Genomic DNA, 18482 nt, shown 5'->3' with positions numbered 1-18482 from the left:
GAGCTTTTATTTTGAAGCCTTTTCCGTTTCTGTGTAGGTAGCTTCTAACCTCCGGAAAAACAGGATGCTACGTGACCCAAAATGGTTATTAAAATGCAAAAGGCTGCTATTAAATAAAATATATATGTAGTCTGTATGTGCTGCACACTACATAGTGAATTACCACTCTTCTCGCTGTCATCTGCTACAAACAGAGCTCGAGATGGTCATTATGGTGTTTTCCGTATAAGAGCCAAGGAGCTCTTAAAGGTATGAGCACTTTGTGTCTGTATGTCAGCACAACACCGGCTCCACACATTCACAAACACTCATATTTGAAGCACGCAGCACATGCAAACTATAGATTTATCTCATTAAACCGCAACCTTTGAGGTTTAATTATCACATCAGCACATGACGTGATTTTAATTTGCATGCTGAATGTTTACATAATGACATTCGTACATCAGATGGTATCGCTTTTTGGTATCGGAGCATTTTTACGAGCACAAGTACAAGTTTATTAGCGCGCTAACAGACCCAATTCTGATACCAGTATCGGTATCGGGACAACCCTAAACAAGACTTAAAGGAATGTTTCGGGTTCAGTATAAGTTAAGCTCAATCGACAGCATTTGTGACGTAATTTTCATTACCACAAAAAAATCATTTTGACTCATCCCTCATTATAAAAAAAAAAAAAAAGCAATTATTATAAGGCACTTACAATGGAAGTGAATGGGGCCAGTCCATAAATGCTAAAATTCACATAGTTTCAAAAGTATAGCTATAAAATGTAAACATTATACATGTTGGCATGATTTTAGTGTGATAAACCCTTTTATTAACCTTATCTGTGTAAATTTATATCCAATACCGGGATAACGGGTTTCTGTTGTCATGGCAACAATATTGTAATATTGGATAAAACTTTACACAGATAAGTTTAGTAAATTATTTTATCACACTAAAATCATGTTAACATGAATATTGTTTACGTCTTGTGGCTATACTCTTGAAACAGTGAGTATTTTACTGTTTACAGACTAGCTCCATTCACTTCCATTGCAAGTGCCTTACTGTAACCGCAGTTTTTTTTAATAAATATTATTTTTAATAAATGAGAGGTGTCAAAATTATTGAAAGAATGTAAGAATTTTTTATTTATTTTTTGCAATGTATCTTTGTGTCCTAACCAGACAAGACAAAAAATATGTCCACACTAAATGAGAAAATGTTGCACATGTCACAGCCAGAACACATCTGATGTTGAATATACAGGATTTCGGACTAATGATATTTTACTGTGTGCAGGGCTACTCAGTGTGACGCCATAGAAACAGAAACCAAGCGTTTTTAAAAAATGCTGTGCCGCTTGCAGGGGTGTAAAGTAACAAATTACATACATTTTAAAGTAGCTTTAAAAGTATTAATGTAATAGAATAAAACACTGACATTTTTTATAATAATATTTTTTAATAATATTGTTAGTTTTTTTAATAATACCGACCCCTGATGTAGAGAGTGTGTTAATTTGTATAATAAATTACCAGGAAAGTAGAGATGATAAAATAATTTATAATTATATTTAGCCTTTATCAAGTTTTTTCTAATGCCTGATAGAAAAGTATCAACCTTTGTAGAGCAATATTTCAGGCAGAACATTCAGTCACAAACTTCAGAAAATTGTGCATCATGCATTGGAATGAGAACACAACTATTTCTGGGCTTAAAAGATACAAGAACTAAATAAATGTGGAACATTGTATCTCAAAAGGAGGACAATATGGCCCCCCCATGTGCTACTTAAAGAAACAGTTCACACAAAACTGAAAATGCTCTTATCATTTACTCACCCTCATGCCATCCCAGATGTGGATGACTTTCTATCTTCAGCAGAACACAAATTAAGGTTTTCAGAAGAATATTTCATATCTGTAGGTCCATACAATACAAGTCAATGGGTGCCAAAAAGTTGACGCTCCAAAAAGCACATAACGGCAGCACAAAAGTAATCCATATGACTCCAGTGGTTAAATCCATGTCTTCAGAAGTGATATGATAGGTGTGGGTGAGAAACAGATCAATATTTAAGTCAAGTTTTGCTAGAAATTCTTCTCCCTGCCCAGTAGACGGCAATATGCATGAAAAATGTGAATCACCAAAAACAAAAGTAGAAGTGAAAGTTAAAGTGGAGATTGACTGAGCAGGGAGGATAATTTATAGTAAAAATTGACTTAAATATTGATCTGTTTCTTACCCAACCTATCATATCTCTTCTGAAGACATGGATTTAACCACTGGAGTCACATGGATTAGGCTACTTTAATGTTGGCACCCATTCACTTGCATTGTATGGACCAAAAGAGCTGAGATATTCTTCTAAAAATCTTAATTTGTGTTCTGCTGAAGAAAGAAACTCATACACATCCGGGATGGCATAAGGGTGAATAAATGATGAGAGAATTTTCATTTTTGTGTGAATTATTCCTTTAAAGCCCGATGTGGCCCCTGTACCAAACAACTTGTCCCACCCTTGCTCTACCCCCTCTATTGTGCGGGACATGACACGCCAAGTGACCCTGCTTTTTTTAGTGTTTTTTATTTTATTTTTTTTTGCATTCCTTGCATTGTTCTGAACATGTTTTATGTGCAACAATAACTCTCTCTGTCTGCATTAAGGGAAATTTAGACCCTACACATAAACTGATTTTAATGTAATTGTTTCATACATTACGATGTCGTAATGTCACCCTTTTATTTTTATTTTTTAATCAGATTCATGTAGTGTTTACAGTATCATCAGATTATGTAGTGTTTAAATATCAAGTGATGTATTTTAAAAGTTGTCAATCACAAACACCTATAAAATACCTATATTTTTAATTCTTTCTGGTAAACATTTGTGCTACATTTTTAAATTGCAGCATCGAGTTTTTATTATAAAGGGGCATCGCTTTCGCAACTCAGTACTCAATACTCAATACTCAATAGCTACTCTTTTACTCCTTACTTGAGTAGTTTTTAGGACAGGTACTTTTACTCAAACTACATTTTTTAAGAAGTAACAGTACTTTTACTTGAGTATTATTTTTCAGTATTCTTTCCACCCCTGGCCACTTGTTGCCGTTGATTAGGATAAAATCTCGGATTAACATGGACAAAACATGATTTGGCCGATATACAGGTATTTGAAATTGCTGTTCGACACATTTCACTATATTTTTCTGGACAATTTTAACTAGTGAGAACATTTTGGGCCTCACAAGTATAGCAAAACCTGTAAACACACACACAGTCTCGTGATCTCAGACATTCAGTCATGGGAAGGTCGAGGGGTCATTGGCGAGACGATAAGGAGGAAGTGATGTGTTTTGCATTTTTTGCTCTCTGTCTGTTCCCACCCTCGCCCTCAGAATGAGTGACATCACACTGACCACACCCACACCACCCAGCGAGAGAGAGCCATATCTGATTCACTGTTTTCATGTAATGCTTGCCAAGAGTATGAGGAGGATATCCAGTAGGGAGAGACGAGACATGGAGAAAAACAGAGAGTTTAAAGAGATAGTATACTCAAAAATGAAAATGTTGCAATTATTTACTCATTACTTTCTTTCTTGGATATATTTTCCATGATTTCCATAAAATAGTATTGGATAGTGCCTCACTTGAATGCTTAAAAGCACCAATTGTCATAAAAGAAGTCCATGCATCATTTTCCGAGTCTTCTGAAGGCATACACTCACTTTAAGACAATATAAGTCGTTATTAACTATTTCTTTTTTTTATCCCCTTTTCTCCCCAATTTGGAATGCCCAATTCCCACTACTTAGTAGGTCCTCATGGTGGCGTGGTTACTCACCTCAATCCGGGTGGCGGAGGACAAGTCTCAGTTACCTCCGCATCTGAGACCGTCAATCCGCGCATCTTATCACGTGGCTTGTTGTGTATGACACCGCGGAGACTCACAGCATGTGGAGGCTCATGCTACTCTCCGCGATCCACGCATAATTTACCACATGCCCCATTGAGAGCGAGAACTACTAATCGCGACCACGAGGAGGTTACCCCATGTGACTCTACCCTCCCTAGCAATCGGGCCAATTTGGTTGCTTAGGAGACCTGGTTGGAGTCACTCAGCATGCCCTGGATTCGAACTCGTGACTCCAGGGGTGAGTTGTTATTAACTATTAAATAAATGATTGATCAACTCAAATCAAATATGGCGACACATCAATAATATAAAATTTCATTTGTTCTTGCGCATCTCGTAACCAAAAGTCATGTCACAAGAACCACTGAACAATCTTCCATTGTTTAGTCAAACAGGAAGTCCTGCCCAAAACTGACGTCATTAGCTGAGCCAGATGCTGACATGTCAGGCAACTCAAAACCAAAGTCCGCAATCAGACATCTCAATATGAACTCAAACATTTCCAAATGGTCTGAGCTACAGTGCATTCATAAAGTTTTCAGACCCCTTCATTTTTTCACATTTTGTTATGTTGCAGCCTTCAGCTAAAATACTTTAATTTATTTCTTTTTTCACATCAATCTACACTCTATACCCCATAATGACAAAGCAAAAAACAGATTTTTGATAACTTTGCAAATGTATTAAAAAGAAAAAACTGAAATATCGCATTGACATAAGTATTCCGACCCGTGACTCAGTACTTAGTTGAAGCACCTTTGGCAGCTTTGACCATGCTTCACCGTTAGGATGCTATTGCGCAGGTGATGAGCGGTGCCTGGATTCCTCCAGACATGATGCTTGGAATTGAGGCCGAACAGTTCAATCTTCGTTTCATCAGACCAGAGAGTCTTGTTTGCTTCTTTATGTGTCTTGCACTGAGGAGAGGCTTCCGTCTGGACATTCTGCCATAAAGCCCAGATCGCTGGAGTGTTGCAGTGATGGTTGCCCTTCTGCAAGTTTCACCCATCTCCACACATGATCTCTGGAGCTCAACCAGAGTGACCATTGGGTTCTTGGTCACCTCTCTTACCAAATCCTGTTTTTTCCAAACTTCTTCCATTTAAGAATTATGGAGGCCACTGTGTTCTTGGGAACCTTCAATGCAGCCAAAAAAATGTTGTAGCCTTCCCCAGATCTGTGCCTCGATACAATCTTGTCTCTGAGCACTGCAGGCAGTTCCTTTGACCACATGGCTTGGTTTTTGCTCTGATATGCATTTTCAGCTGTGAGACCTTATATAGAGAGTTGTGTGCCTTTCCAAATTATGTCCAATCAATTGAATTTGCCACAGGTGGACTCCAATCAAAGTGTAGAAACATCTCAAAGATGATCCAGAGAAATGGGATGCACCTGAGCTAAATTTCAAGTGTCATAGCAAAGGGTCTGAATACTTATGTCAATGTGATATTTCAGTTTTTTATTTTTAATACATTTGCAAAGTTATCAAAAATCTGGTTTTTGCTTTGTTATTATGGGGTATAAAATGTGAAAAAATGTTGGGGTCTTTATACTTTCTGCATGTACTGTATACACATTCATTTTAAATTTTCAAAATGTAACTGGGAACTCAATTAAGTCTCCTGAGCTATACAAGAGCAACATTTGAGCAATAAAGAGATCTATCAACCTACAGTACCAATATCTTTAGTGCCTTTTATATACTTACTATATACTAATAGGCATTGCACAATTTGGGACTCTCAGGACTGTATTTTCCTTCATTCTGTGTTCATGTCCATGGGCAAAGCTTCAGATGCTGTCCAGCACTGTATTTGATTAATTATAAACAGTTAGCTTGGCGAAGTGGACATTACTGCTGGCAAAAACTAGCCTGTGACACAGATCTCCCTTCGCCTGTTCATTATAAGCTCAATAAACGGAAATATTCCCTCAGTAGCCATGTGGACACTATAATTATTGCATTTACTCATTTGTGTGGGAGGCAAACTTGCAAAAACAAAGAGTTTCTTTCTAAAACAGCCAAGTGAATAGCATGTTAGCACCAGATTTCCACTGTATCTGTTTTTAGCGTTAGCTACTTAAGATGTTTGTTTACAGTGGTCAAACTAGTTTTCTTTAACTTATAAATAGCCTTTGAGAGATGCTAGCCATAAACAAGCGATCAGGGTTCGGCTTATTAGCATGGTCCACTTAACCCCTGCTGGTAGGTGGCAGAACTACACCATTATGGAGGCAAAAAAGCATCATTCTCCACTGATGGCCATTCGAAAGTAGCCGTGTATTCTGACTAAATAATTGTTTTGCAAGCAACATATAAATCGCAGATATTTCATTATCTTATAGTACATGTTTTGCCAGTGATTGTTTTTTTTGGAGGGTTCTTAAAAGTGTTATTTGCTAGTGAAGGTTTTTGACTGTGTGCGTTCTTGTGGTGCCATCAGTCAGTCAGCACTGTCACAACATATGCAGCCTTCAAGTGGAGTCGGTAGTATTGTAATTATGTGATCCAAGCACATGAATGACCAAGTGAAGTTGTAATAACTATTAGGAAACTCTGAATTATTGATGTTGCTGAGTTGTGATGTTGGAAGGAGCGTGGCCTCATGAAAGATGATGGAAAGCAATGATTTTGCTAAATTATTTCAATTTCAGAGCTTCAAAAAGGGTCATGACATTCCTTTTTTATTATTTTAATATTTCCCTTGAGGTTCACTTGTTATATTAGTAAAGTGTTTTGCATAAAAAAAAAAAAAAAACAGTAAAATATTTGTAAAACATGATCATTTTCCACCCTCATTCTGTCCTTCTGTCAGAAATGCTTGGTTTTGGTGCTGTTTCCCCTTTAAGACTTGACAGTACACACCCACTGTTATGATTGGCTCTCTGATCTTGACTGACATGCTAGGACGTAGGAGCTTACCAGATGCATTTGAAGGTGGCAAGAATTTTTCTGCGGCTCTAGAGTTATTATTCACATGGCATTTTTGGCTCAGCTGACTGGCTCAAAAAAAAACAGAACATTTATTTACATTTATTTGAACAAAAATCATTCCGTTCTGTAGTTTTGGTTTGTAAAAGGTGTTGGTTCCACTGGGACCTGTGATCTCTGTGGCTGTCATAATAACGTCAGACTTTTCACACTGAGTTACGCTGAGCAGACGCACTGATCCGTCCAGCAGGCCTGTTCGATATAAACGTCACAGTCCTCTGCCAGAAACTTTAATGTGCCGAGCTGTCCTCATCCTCTCACTGTTACATGCTTAAAATCTTACTCACACCTGTGGGCTTCCAAGTTTCCATGAAAATGTTAGTTATGCTTCAAATGTCAGGGTTTTCCTTTTCCAACAACATGTGGAGATTAAAGATGGACGACCAAGAGGAGAAAACAGCTTACAAGAAAAATAAACGATTCAGCTTCTGTTCAGGGTCGACAATAGTATGCTATATTGTTGTCACATGACCTCACTACATTGCATATAATGTGTATATTAAGGTACAGAGTGCAACATTTTGGTTCCGGAAGTATTTTTCCCATTCATTTTTTTCCAAAGGGGAACGGATATTTAACGATAACTTAAAAGCCTTTCAAGACAGACTGTGAGCTCGGAGAATTTCAGAGAGGTTGTGAATCGATGGTACATGCTTTTGTTGAAACCATCAGTCCGTGTTATTTCAAACTACACGAATTTCAAACGAACTACACTACCCATGATCCTAAAGAGAACGACCTACCAATCAATGTGCACCAAAAGAGCTCTGTAGCAACCGCCCACTCCCATGACGCACTTTGAATAACGCAATCGAGTTTCTGTCCCTACACTCTCAAACTATTTGTATATTTGTACATATCTGAATATTTTTTAGTATCATTTTTAATTCGATTACGTCATTCACAGTGCTTCATGGGATTGTAGTTTATTCCCTCATTAAAGACGTTAAGTACACAATCTTGTACCTTTCACTTTTTGTGTTTTTCTAACAGTCTTTTGTTTAAGCACTATTGCACAGCTCTCTGGAATACTTGATTGATCATTTGTGGCATTCTATGGTCAAATGTTTTTGTATAATTGACCGTTGTTCCAGGCAACTAATTTCCTACATAGCTGTTCTAGATTCATGTCCATTTATTTATTTAATTGCTAAGTAGCCATGAAATATTTTTACAGTGATTTTCACAATGCATCTTGTTCCACAGCAACATAGTGTCTTCTAGTGTTGACATGAAAACCAAAATTTCAGCTGGACAGTATCGTAAAATTGACATGTTGATCACCCTGTATTTTATGATAAAGACCGACTGACTGTTTATTATCCCTGACTTATAATATAGTACTCAAACCGGAGGATGAGTCGAGCTCTTTAGATGTTAATTATAACTTTCCATTCCCTGTAGACCTCATCTGTCAGCAGGGCTTTGTGATACAGGGTGGATTTGTTTTTGTTACCATGGCAACACTCACCTGACCCTGTTTGCTCTCTCTCTTTGGCTCCTCAGGTATATCCAGATAATGCTGGTCATGTGTAATCCGCTACAGGTGAGTTAACCTGCATGTTTGAATATAAAGAGCACGTTCACCTTTATGGGGCTGTAATTTAATGCCAGTTAACATTAATGGATTAAAGGTTTAAGCGATAATAGCAAATAACAATAGATTTGAAAAAGAAGCATATCCATTGGGATAATTTATCTACGTCCCTGTCAAAAAGCCTCCTTAAAGTCTGTGCAGTCCTCCACAATCCACTTCAAAAACACATTTAGCAAGTGGCATTCAGTGTTGGTTATAGGTTTCTGAATAGATCACATGGTTGTTTCAAAATAAAATGTTGATGAACTAAAAAAAAATATACTGTGGTTGTAACACAATGAAGGTATCAGATGGTAATACCATGACACTTTGATATATACCATTGCATTTATATGGTACTTCAAAGAAAATCATGGTATTTGGACAGCGGGACTAAGTTGTGAAATTTTAAAAAATACCAAACTATAGAAAGTCAAAAATTGTTTATGATGTTTCCAGTAGTGTTGATTATTCATGTTGAGACGTTACAGACATTACATCAGAAATTTGCATAATTAATTCATAATTCAAAGTAATGTCCAGCATCATCCAATCACTGCCAACCATGTTAAAATAAAATGATACATAATAAATTCTGAATCTATGTACTGATTATCATTGTCTCATGTCTGTCAAACATGTTGAGTGATCCAAACATCATCTGCAGCCTGAAACTGAACTTTAAATAGGATGTTAGGAGTGAATGCACTTATCTGCTCCCTTGCTCCCTATTGAGTGAATGACTTAACCTCCAGTGTGCTGTCTGTCTGCACTGGTCTCAGAACAGTTTGAAATGCACCTTATTTTCATCCTAACTCCATATAAAGCCTCTGAAAACAAAATTTTCCAGTTTTTGGATGCATCCTTTAATTCTCAATGTGATAATGCACAGACAGTGAATATAGGATATTTTAACTGAATCTGAGCCTATAGTCCACATATGTGGTCACTGTGTTTAACAGCGTGCTGATTCACGATAAATCGCTCAAATGTTAAAAATGGCATATCGGATGAAACTAGAGTCTCTAATCTTTTGACTCAAACAGGTTTCAATGTAAAAACTTAATGAGATTTCTTACCAGATGTAGTTTTGTTGGCGTTTCTCCCAAAGATAAAACTCTGCTGTGATCAGCCTCATGTTGTTTGGTCACATGACTCCATGCGTCAAAAGTTTAACCCTTTACTGACAGCACAGAGTGTACTGAACTGAGATCAGTCGGTTAATTATGCGTTGCACATAGCGAAGCCAAAATACAATGTCCACGCATGTGGACGAGGGGTCGCACAGTCACTTTTACTTACAAATATAATGTAGGTGGTACTTCAATATACTTCAACATTTTACATCTATTAGAGAACATCACCTTGCATTACAGGGAATAGAATAATTATACAGACCTCAACACTTGGTGCACAAAACACAAAAACGGTAACAACCAACAGGTCTTTTTTTTTAATCACAACATTTATTTATTCACGCTTAAACGTATTCAATGTAGAAAGTACTTAATATTTTACGCTATATTTACTTCTCAAAAAACTCTTTTCTTTTTTTCAGTGCATGATACCACTAAATGGCACATAAAAACAAAACAAGCTGTGATTGATCGTTTACATGTCCATCACACTGTCTCAGTGGGCGGTTCTTTGGGCAGAATAAGTTGCAATGTGGACCAGACTTTAGTCTGATAGTCAAAAGTCTGACTATGGTGATACCATTTTACTTTTTTCTAAGCGGTGTCTTCAGAGTGTTTTTACAATGAGTTAACTTCAGAAAAATCCCATTGGAGAGACTGAATAAGACGCCGTGGGCCGTTAAGATGTGTGTGGTCTGTTGCCTGCAGGTGTTTGGTGTGGATGGGGTGAATTTCAGCGTGCATGTGGAGAATCAGACGCGTGCACGAGACGCCATGAGTCGACGACATCATCGCGTGTACCAGCTTTATAGCCGCACGAGTGGAAAACACGTCCAGGTGCTCGGACGCAAAATCAGCGCTCGTGGAGAAGACGGAGACAAATATGGTAACAACACACACACATTATGTGTCTCACTCTTCCCAGTTCTCAAGCACACATGAGAAAGACCACCCACAAATACACACTTGCAGGAAACAGGAAAAGTGGGAGGCAGAGACCTCGGCTACTGCTGATACAGTGATTTACACACAGAGAGACATCTGAAAAAATAAGAGACAGAAACTAGCAACTATATAATGAAGGTAGATTTTAACCAAAAGGTTGAGCTATTTTCTCCGTGCTGTAAATTCCTGTGTTGTTGTCTTATTTTATGGTAAAAAATATCTAAACTAGAAATTGACCAAGGAAATAGCCTATTCGCTGGAGTAAAAAGTGACAACTAGCCCTGATCTCCTGGATATATTGTCACTGTATCAGCAATCAGCCACCTTGATCTCTAAATATTGGTATTGGCCATTGAAAAACCCATATCGGTCGACCTCTATCCTCATTTTACTCATCTCTCCATCCATCGATCCTCCCCCTTTCCTCCTCTGAATGGTCTCGGATGTGTTTTAGAACAACCCAATCAATGGTTGTGGAAGTTGAAAGCTGATATCTGCTCTCGAATCTCACGATGGACCTCTTTCATTCAGACATTCTTTCTGTCTTTCTAGTGAAAATGTCATTGGAAAGCTTCCATTAGCTTGAGGTTTTCGTGACTGACCCTTCACATCAGGAAATAAAGGGAAAAGAGAAAGATAGCGAGGGGGGATAAATGTATTTACACAGCGAGCGAGGGATGCTTGTATCTGGAAAGACTGAACAAGGACAAAGAGGTTATTGATCTCTGGTGACCCCTACGCTATAAAGGTCACAGAGAACCATTTAAGAAATGTAACTGCCATATCCTGAAACACACACACACACGTACACATGTACACACTGATTTACCTTAGTGGAAGCTGACACTGAATAGCTCAGTTTTTAATGTTAAACTGTAGTGACAATAATGCACAATACTTTTGCAATGTAGGGCTGCACGATTATGACACAAAATCACAATTGTCAATTATTTCCCTTGATATTGTAATTGATATTTTAATTACTACTCTATAGTGGGGCAATAGTTGTATTGCTTAAAAAAATCAGTGTACAGTATATACTACACAATACGCATTAGCTAGTAATACATTCCGAACATAGGCAGACAGTGAATATAGACATGAGTTTGTTTGGTGAATCCCACAAAAACAAAATTGAAAAAAGCAAATTTTTATCACGATTAAGATTTCTTACGTTGTAACAATTTTCATGACAATTACACTCCAAAAATAGTTATTAAAATTCATAACAAAATTCCATCAAATTGAATTGAATAATCTTTAATCAAATAAAATGTAAATATATATTAATAAGTTTTATTAATTAAATTTAGTAATATTACACAATTAAACTTGATGGAATTTTCTGAAATTTTAAATGTGTAAATCTTCAAAATAGACTTAAATATTTTTTAATATTTATCGTCAAATTATCATTAACATAACGAAAAAAAATCTTATTTTTTATTACTGTATTGCGAAAAAATGACATTTAAATTGTAATGTTATCATGGTAGCTTATAAATTAAATTTGATGGAATTTTATGAAATTTGAAATCTTAAAAATAGACTGAAATGGGGGCCTGGGTATCTCAGCGAGTACTGACGCTGACTACCACACCTGGAGTTACGAGTTCGAATCCAGGGCGTGCTGAGTGACTCCAGTCGGGTCTCCTAAGCAACCAAATTGGCCCGGTTGCCAGGGAGGGTAGAGTCACATGGGGTAACCTCCTCGTGGTCGTTATATTGTGGTTCTCGCTCTCGGTGGGGCGTGTGATGAGTTGTGTGTGGATGCTGCAGAGAATAGCGTGAAGCCTCCACATGCACTATGTCTCCGCGGTAACGTGCTCAACAAGTCACGTGATAAGATGTGCGGATTGACGGTCTCAGACGCGGAAGCAACTGAGATTCGTCCTCCGCCACCCGGATTGAGTCACTACGCCACCACGAGGACTTAGAGCGCATTGGGAATTGGGCATTCCAGATTGGGGAGTAAATTAAAAATAAATAAAAATATTAAAAATATCATATATCATATTCTCATTAACATAATTAATTTCATGACTGTAATGCAAAAAAATGACATTTAAATTGTAATGTTATCATGATAGTTTTTGTTGAACTGCCTTTAAGATTTTTAGCTTTAGATTTAAATGTAAAAATCATTGTATTATCCCCTCTCTTTCTCTCTTTCTCGATAGTGCAGTCAAACCAGCTGGTGCAACAGAACCACTGCATCCAATTATAAACTGACTTTTTCTTTAATTTTCAACGTCACTGCAAAACCAGAGCTCACTATTATACTGCAGCAGACCTGTATGTTGTTGTTCTTTAGTAACATCTGTCTGTCTGTCTCTCTGTCTGTCTCTTCACAAGCCCAGCTCGTTGTGGAAGCAGACACCTTCGGTAGCCAGGTGCGAATCAGAGGGAAGGAAACCAATTTTTACCTGTGCATGAACCGCAGGGGGAAGCTCGTAGGCAAGGTGAACCATTTACCGCTAACTCCCTCTGCTTTGTTTTTTTTAAAGACCCCATGAAATGCAGTTTTCTTTCCAGTGTTGATGTAGTTCCTATTGAAACAGAAAGCTGTGGCAGGACATTTTATAACACTCATCCTTTTTTTTTTTTAAATAGCCATTAGAACTTTAAGTTTCAAGTCCTTAAACCTGGAAAATAATTCGCTTTGAACAAGCATGAACAATGTATTTTCTATGGCATTTGTTTATCTTTGTTAATGCTAGTTAATAAAAATGCAGTTGTTCATTTTTAGTTCATAGTGCATTAACTAATGTTAACATATACAACTTTTAATTTACTTATATGTTGAAATTAACATTAACCAAGATTAATAAATTATATAAAAGTATTGTTCATTGTTAGTTCATGTTAACTAATGTTGTTAACTAATGTAAACAAATGGAACCTTGTTGCAAAGTGTTACCAAATCGTTAAGTATGTACTTAAATATAAAAATAAAAAAATCAAATACACAATGAAACCATTAAAAAAAACCTATAAATCATTTAATTAGAAAGATAACGATCCTTATTACGATCTGGGGACATGATTAATTGTGTACATTTTTTAACACATAATTTTTTATATAATTAATTGCACTGAATTAATGCGTTAAATCAACACCCCTAATTTAAATATTTATTTAATGATTTAATTTTGATTAATTTGGCCTTCCATAATTTTTACTCATAAATCGAAAATCTCTATTAAAAAATTTCAAGTCCATGTATCTGCTTAAACATAATTTTTTCAACATTTAGGAGTACATAAGCGAATAAATTAGCCTCAAAGCTAACACATAAGAACTAGATGTCACAAAAGTCCATTTTTTATTTCATGGGGTCTTTAATCAGTTTCATCATATTACGCTTATAGGCAAACTAACACATGTAAACCCTTTTTTTGTTGTTGTTGTTTATGTGTGTTTGTGCTTGTCTTTGTCTTCATATTTGTATATGGACATGTTTTGTCTCACCAGAAGGTCAGTAATCGTAGCGCGGATTGCGTCTTCGTGGAAAAGGTTTTGGAAAACAATTACACAGCGCTCATGTCAGCACGCTACACGGGGTGGTACGTGGGCTTCACCAAAAGAGGGCGCCCTCGCCGTGGTCCGCAGACGCTACCAAACCAGCAGGACGTCCACTTCATGAAGCGTTTTCCTCCCGGAGAGCAGCCGGACTTAACGCCGTTCCGCTTCACCACCGTTAGCAAGAGGAGCAAGAAAGTCCGTGCAGCACGACCACGCTAATGCTAAAACTCCACTGTCTCGCTGTGAGACCACGCTTACATGAGAACTGGAAATAAACTAAGACAGTCCTACCGGACAGTCCAGTGAAAATGACACTGCTCATGCAAAGCAGGATTTGAGGTAGGACAGTCGCGCCTTATTTGAACAGACAGTGCTAAATGCTAATCTAAGGGCGCCACTCCATATTTCACTGGGTTGGACGTCGTACAACCCTACTGATAAACACTAGCTAATTCACACCAGAACTGTGGTTTACGACAGCTTACTTCAGACACTGAGAAGTCGAACCAAAGCAAACACAACGGAAAGGTCTCTACGGGCGGACGAACCATTAGGCTGTTTATCCCGCTAACGGCCCACAATCCCATAATGGAGAAATGATCCTCCCAGCACTCTATACAAAACACAACCACATTGGCCTGTAGACGCTGATCGTGTTACAATTTTCCCAAGACAAGACTTCCAAGCTTGGACGTGATCCCGCTTAAGGGAGTGGAACAGATATCCTTGAACTGGAGAAGAATATGGACTCAGATTGGAATCAGAAAGAGAGAGAGATTAGAGAATATCGCAAGCCCTTTTGAGATTTAATCACGTTCAGGATATGAATTAATTCAATTTTCACTATCTAAAATGCTAATTCTTGACATCAGAAATTACATTTGATCTAGTAAACTGTTAATTCTTGATATAAAATATGACATGACATCATTACTCATGGAAATACCCATTCTTTATTAAGCCATAATTTTTTATATCTGTAAATGCATTTTCACTAGAAAACTTTCACAATGATCTGTAATTCCCTTCTGCTCAAAATGCAATTACAGATATCTTTAATTAAGTTCTTACTAGTTAAAATTCCAAACTCATATAATCTATGTAGTTCATACTAGTACAAATGAATATTTGATAAGAATAATAACATTGTTACAAGTGCAAATGTCCATTCCTAAATGTCCATTAGTAAATATTTTCATTTTTGGTATCTGTAATTTGGTTTTCACTAGTGGAAATGTTAATTTTAGATATCTATGATGTTAATGTACCTCGTATAAAAACCATTTAAGATATCTTTAATTACTTTCCAATTTACTGATTTTTGAAATCCATTCCCAGATGTCTGAAATACCAAATCTAACATGTTGAAATAAACTTGGAGATTTCAAAACGTAGTTTTACTAGTTGTAATTCAGTTGTGGATTTTAAGAATTAGTGTTTTCGTGAGTAATGACGCCATTAATCAAGAATTAATGTGTTTACTAGTGCAAATGTAATTACTGACTTAAAATGTTTTGCGTTTTCACTTGTTGCAATTCATTTGCTGGTATCAAGAATTAGCATTTTAACTAGGGCTGTCAATCGATTAAAAACTGTAGTCAAGTTAATGACATGGTATGCGATTAATCGAATTAATCGCAATTAATCGCAATTAATAGCATATATAAATATTTGCTGAAAAAGCCCCTCAAATAGCAGTAATTTAATATATAATGATAAAATAATTATAAATAGTTTTACTTAATTATAAGCAAAATATATATATTATAAAAAAAAGAATACAGATAATTAAAATGCATTACATTATTGTGGCACACGAGTAAAGCGTTAAAAAAGATGGTAACACTTTACAATAAGGTTCCATTTGTTAACATTAGTTAACATGAACTATCAATGAACAACACTTTTACAGCATTTATTAATCTTAGTTAATGTTAATTTCAGCAGATACTAATACATTTTTAAAATTAAAAGTTGTGTTTGTTAACATTAGTTAATGCATTATGAACTAACATGAACTAACAATGAACAATTGTATTTTTATTAACTTGCATTAACAAAAATGAATAAATGTTATAAAAAAATATTGTTAATTGTTTCTTCATGACACCTAATGCATTAATTAATGTTAACGAATGGAACTTTATTGTAAAGTGTTACCAAAAAGTCAAAACAAAAAGTGGCTTTAGAATCCAATGTATTGTTTATTTCCATATTATTGAACATAAGCCAATCATTGGCCTGCAGTTCACAGTAATCCATTTTGCAATTGAATTTGTCAATCTGTCCGAAATAGATTTATTATAAGGGCTTTTCTAAGGACGCATCAATGTACACCTGCGTAAGACGGACGCTTTTGGAGCAGCTCGGTTTTCATGGTGTCATAAACATACCGTTTTTAGGTCACTGTGTCAAGTTTAATGCAGTTTAATACTTAGAAAAACACATCTTGAGATCCCTACATTTGGATTTGCGCTCCATCAACCTGTGTTTAAATGCAAGAACGTGTTCTCATATTGTGCTGTCTGTTGTCGATAAGTGTGGTTTGGTCTCTGTATAAGCTATGCATTGCCTGTACAGCTGGAGTTTTGATTACTGCCCCCTGGAGAAAACAGGTGGTACTTCGAGCTTTAATTATGGTCCGGGGACATGATTAATTGTGTTAAAAAAATTTTAACGCATTATTTTTTATATAATTAATCGCATTGGATTAACGCAATAAATCAACAGCCCTAATTTTAACTAGTAAAAATGTAATTATAGATATCTATAATTCATATGCTGCACGATTAAATGTCAAAATGGCTTGCCATAGAGAGAAAGACTACTGTTATATGAGAGTTGTCCATCTGATAAGACCTGCCTTAAAGGGAAAGTGTACACAAAATTATAATTTTAAGGCATGATTTTCAATTTCAATTAAGTTTTTAATGAAATTGCTCAAAAAGACATTTAAGACATTACAGCATAATTTTCTGTAAAGCTGCTTTGAAACAATGTGTGTTGTGAAAAGCGCTATACTAATAAAAATGACAAGACAAAATGAAAATTCTGACATTATTCACTCACCATCATGTCATTTTAAACCCATAGGACTTTCTTTCTTCTGTGGAACACAAAAGGGAATTTTTTTAATAATCTTCACGCAGTCATACAAGTAGTCCATATGACTTGAGTGGAATATTCAGAGTCTTCTGAAGCCATATGTTGTAGTTTTTGTTAGCAACTGACCAAAATTTTGGGTTGTTAGTCAAAAAAACAAAAAACAAATGGGAATGGTTTGGACTACATGGAATGGGAAAATTGGAAAATAAATGACTTACTTAATGATACTTTTATTGTGCCTTTTTGGAGCTCAACAGTTGTGGTCATTGCATGTAAAAGAGCAGAGAGAATATTTAAAAAAAATAATAATAACAATATATGGTTTGGAATGATATGATGGGTGAGTAAATAATGACAAAACTTTCATTTTTGAGTGAACTTTAAAGCTAATGAATGAGTGGCTAAATGAATTAAATGCTGTACAAGTGTGTTTGCATGTGTGTGTGCTTGCAAAAGCATATTTCACGTTGTGTCAACCATGAGGGATATAATACATGACCTATAAAACATTTGACCATTGATGGATGGACGGACTTTACAAGAACTGGAATGTATACTTTCTCAAAAGCTGCACCAAATACAAACTAACGACCAAAGACAAGTGGTCACCAATGACATTGGAAGACCTCACAAGAGAGCGGAATTGGGTGAGCTGACACGGAATGACACAAGGAGCAACGTTCCTGTTTGGATTTCATGTGGAATGCTGCTACTGGGAATTTAAACGGATAACCAAAGTCTTATACCAGCGCATTAAAGGGAAAACATAAAACTTTTTCTAAATATAAATATATATATATATAAAGATTAATGCTGACCAAGTGATATTATTTTGACTGCTACTATCATTGTTGTTACTATAAAAGAATTTCACTTATTTATTTTATCTCTGTGTAAAGCAACAATCTTTCCAAAGCCAGTAAACTCTACAGAAACGTGTCCGTGTTTCAAAACATATACATGCTGTGTGAGTTGTCATTATCATCAAACAGAGCAAATGAAGAACCGTATTGAATTATTAACTGCATTGTCTCATTTTATAGGTTATTAGTGGTATAACTGTTCATCATAATTCAGGGTACTGAAAACCTCTGACAGTAAGTATTTAACAAATCTTTGTAACCCCCTAGCAACACCCTAACGACCCTCCAGAACACCCTAGCAACCAAATAGCAATGTCCTTGCAATCACCCACAACACCTAGCAACTGCATAGCAATACCTTAGTGACCACCCAGAACACCTTAGCAACTGCATAGCAACATATTAAAAACCTCTCAGAAAATC

General features: G+C 36.2%; 1 protein-coding gene across 3 annotated transcripts in view; it reads left to right on the top strand.

Moving 5' to 3' along the window:
• The window catches only part of fgf18a (fibroblast growth factor 18a), a 37022-nt gene extending 18835 nt beyond the window's left edge, over positions 1–18187 (top strand). For 2 of the 3 annotated variants that reach the window (XM_051650529.1, XM_051650530.1), the window contains exons 2-5: positions 8415–8454; positions 10329–10506; positions 12921–13027; positions 14041–18187. In XM_051650529.1, coding sequence (XP_051506489.1) covers positions 8415–8454; positions 10329–10506; positions 12921–13027; positions 14041–14310 — 595 coding nt within the window. In that variant the 3' untranslated portion in view covers positions 14311–18187. The remainder of the gene's footprint in view (positions 1–8414; positions 8455–10328; positions 10507–12920; positions 13028–14040) is intronic. The other variant, XM_051650531.1, reaches the window with a different exon arrangement.
• Positions 18188–18482: the final 295 nt, after the last annotated feature.

The sequence above is a fragment of the Myxocyprinus asiaticus genome, chromosome 22, assembly GCF_019703515.2.
Source record: "Myxocyprinus asiaticus isolate MX2 ecotype Aquarium Trade chromosome 22, UBuf_Myxa_2, whole genome shotgun sequence".
In the NCBI taxonomy this organism is placed as follows: Eukaryota; Metazoa; Chordata; class Actinopteri; order Cypriniformes; family Catostomidae; genus Myxocyprinus; species Myxocyprinus asiaticus.
The sequence above is the reverse complement of the archived record's forward strand: the minus strand, read 5'-3'. Positions and strand labels throughout refer to the sequence as shown.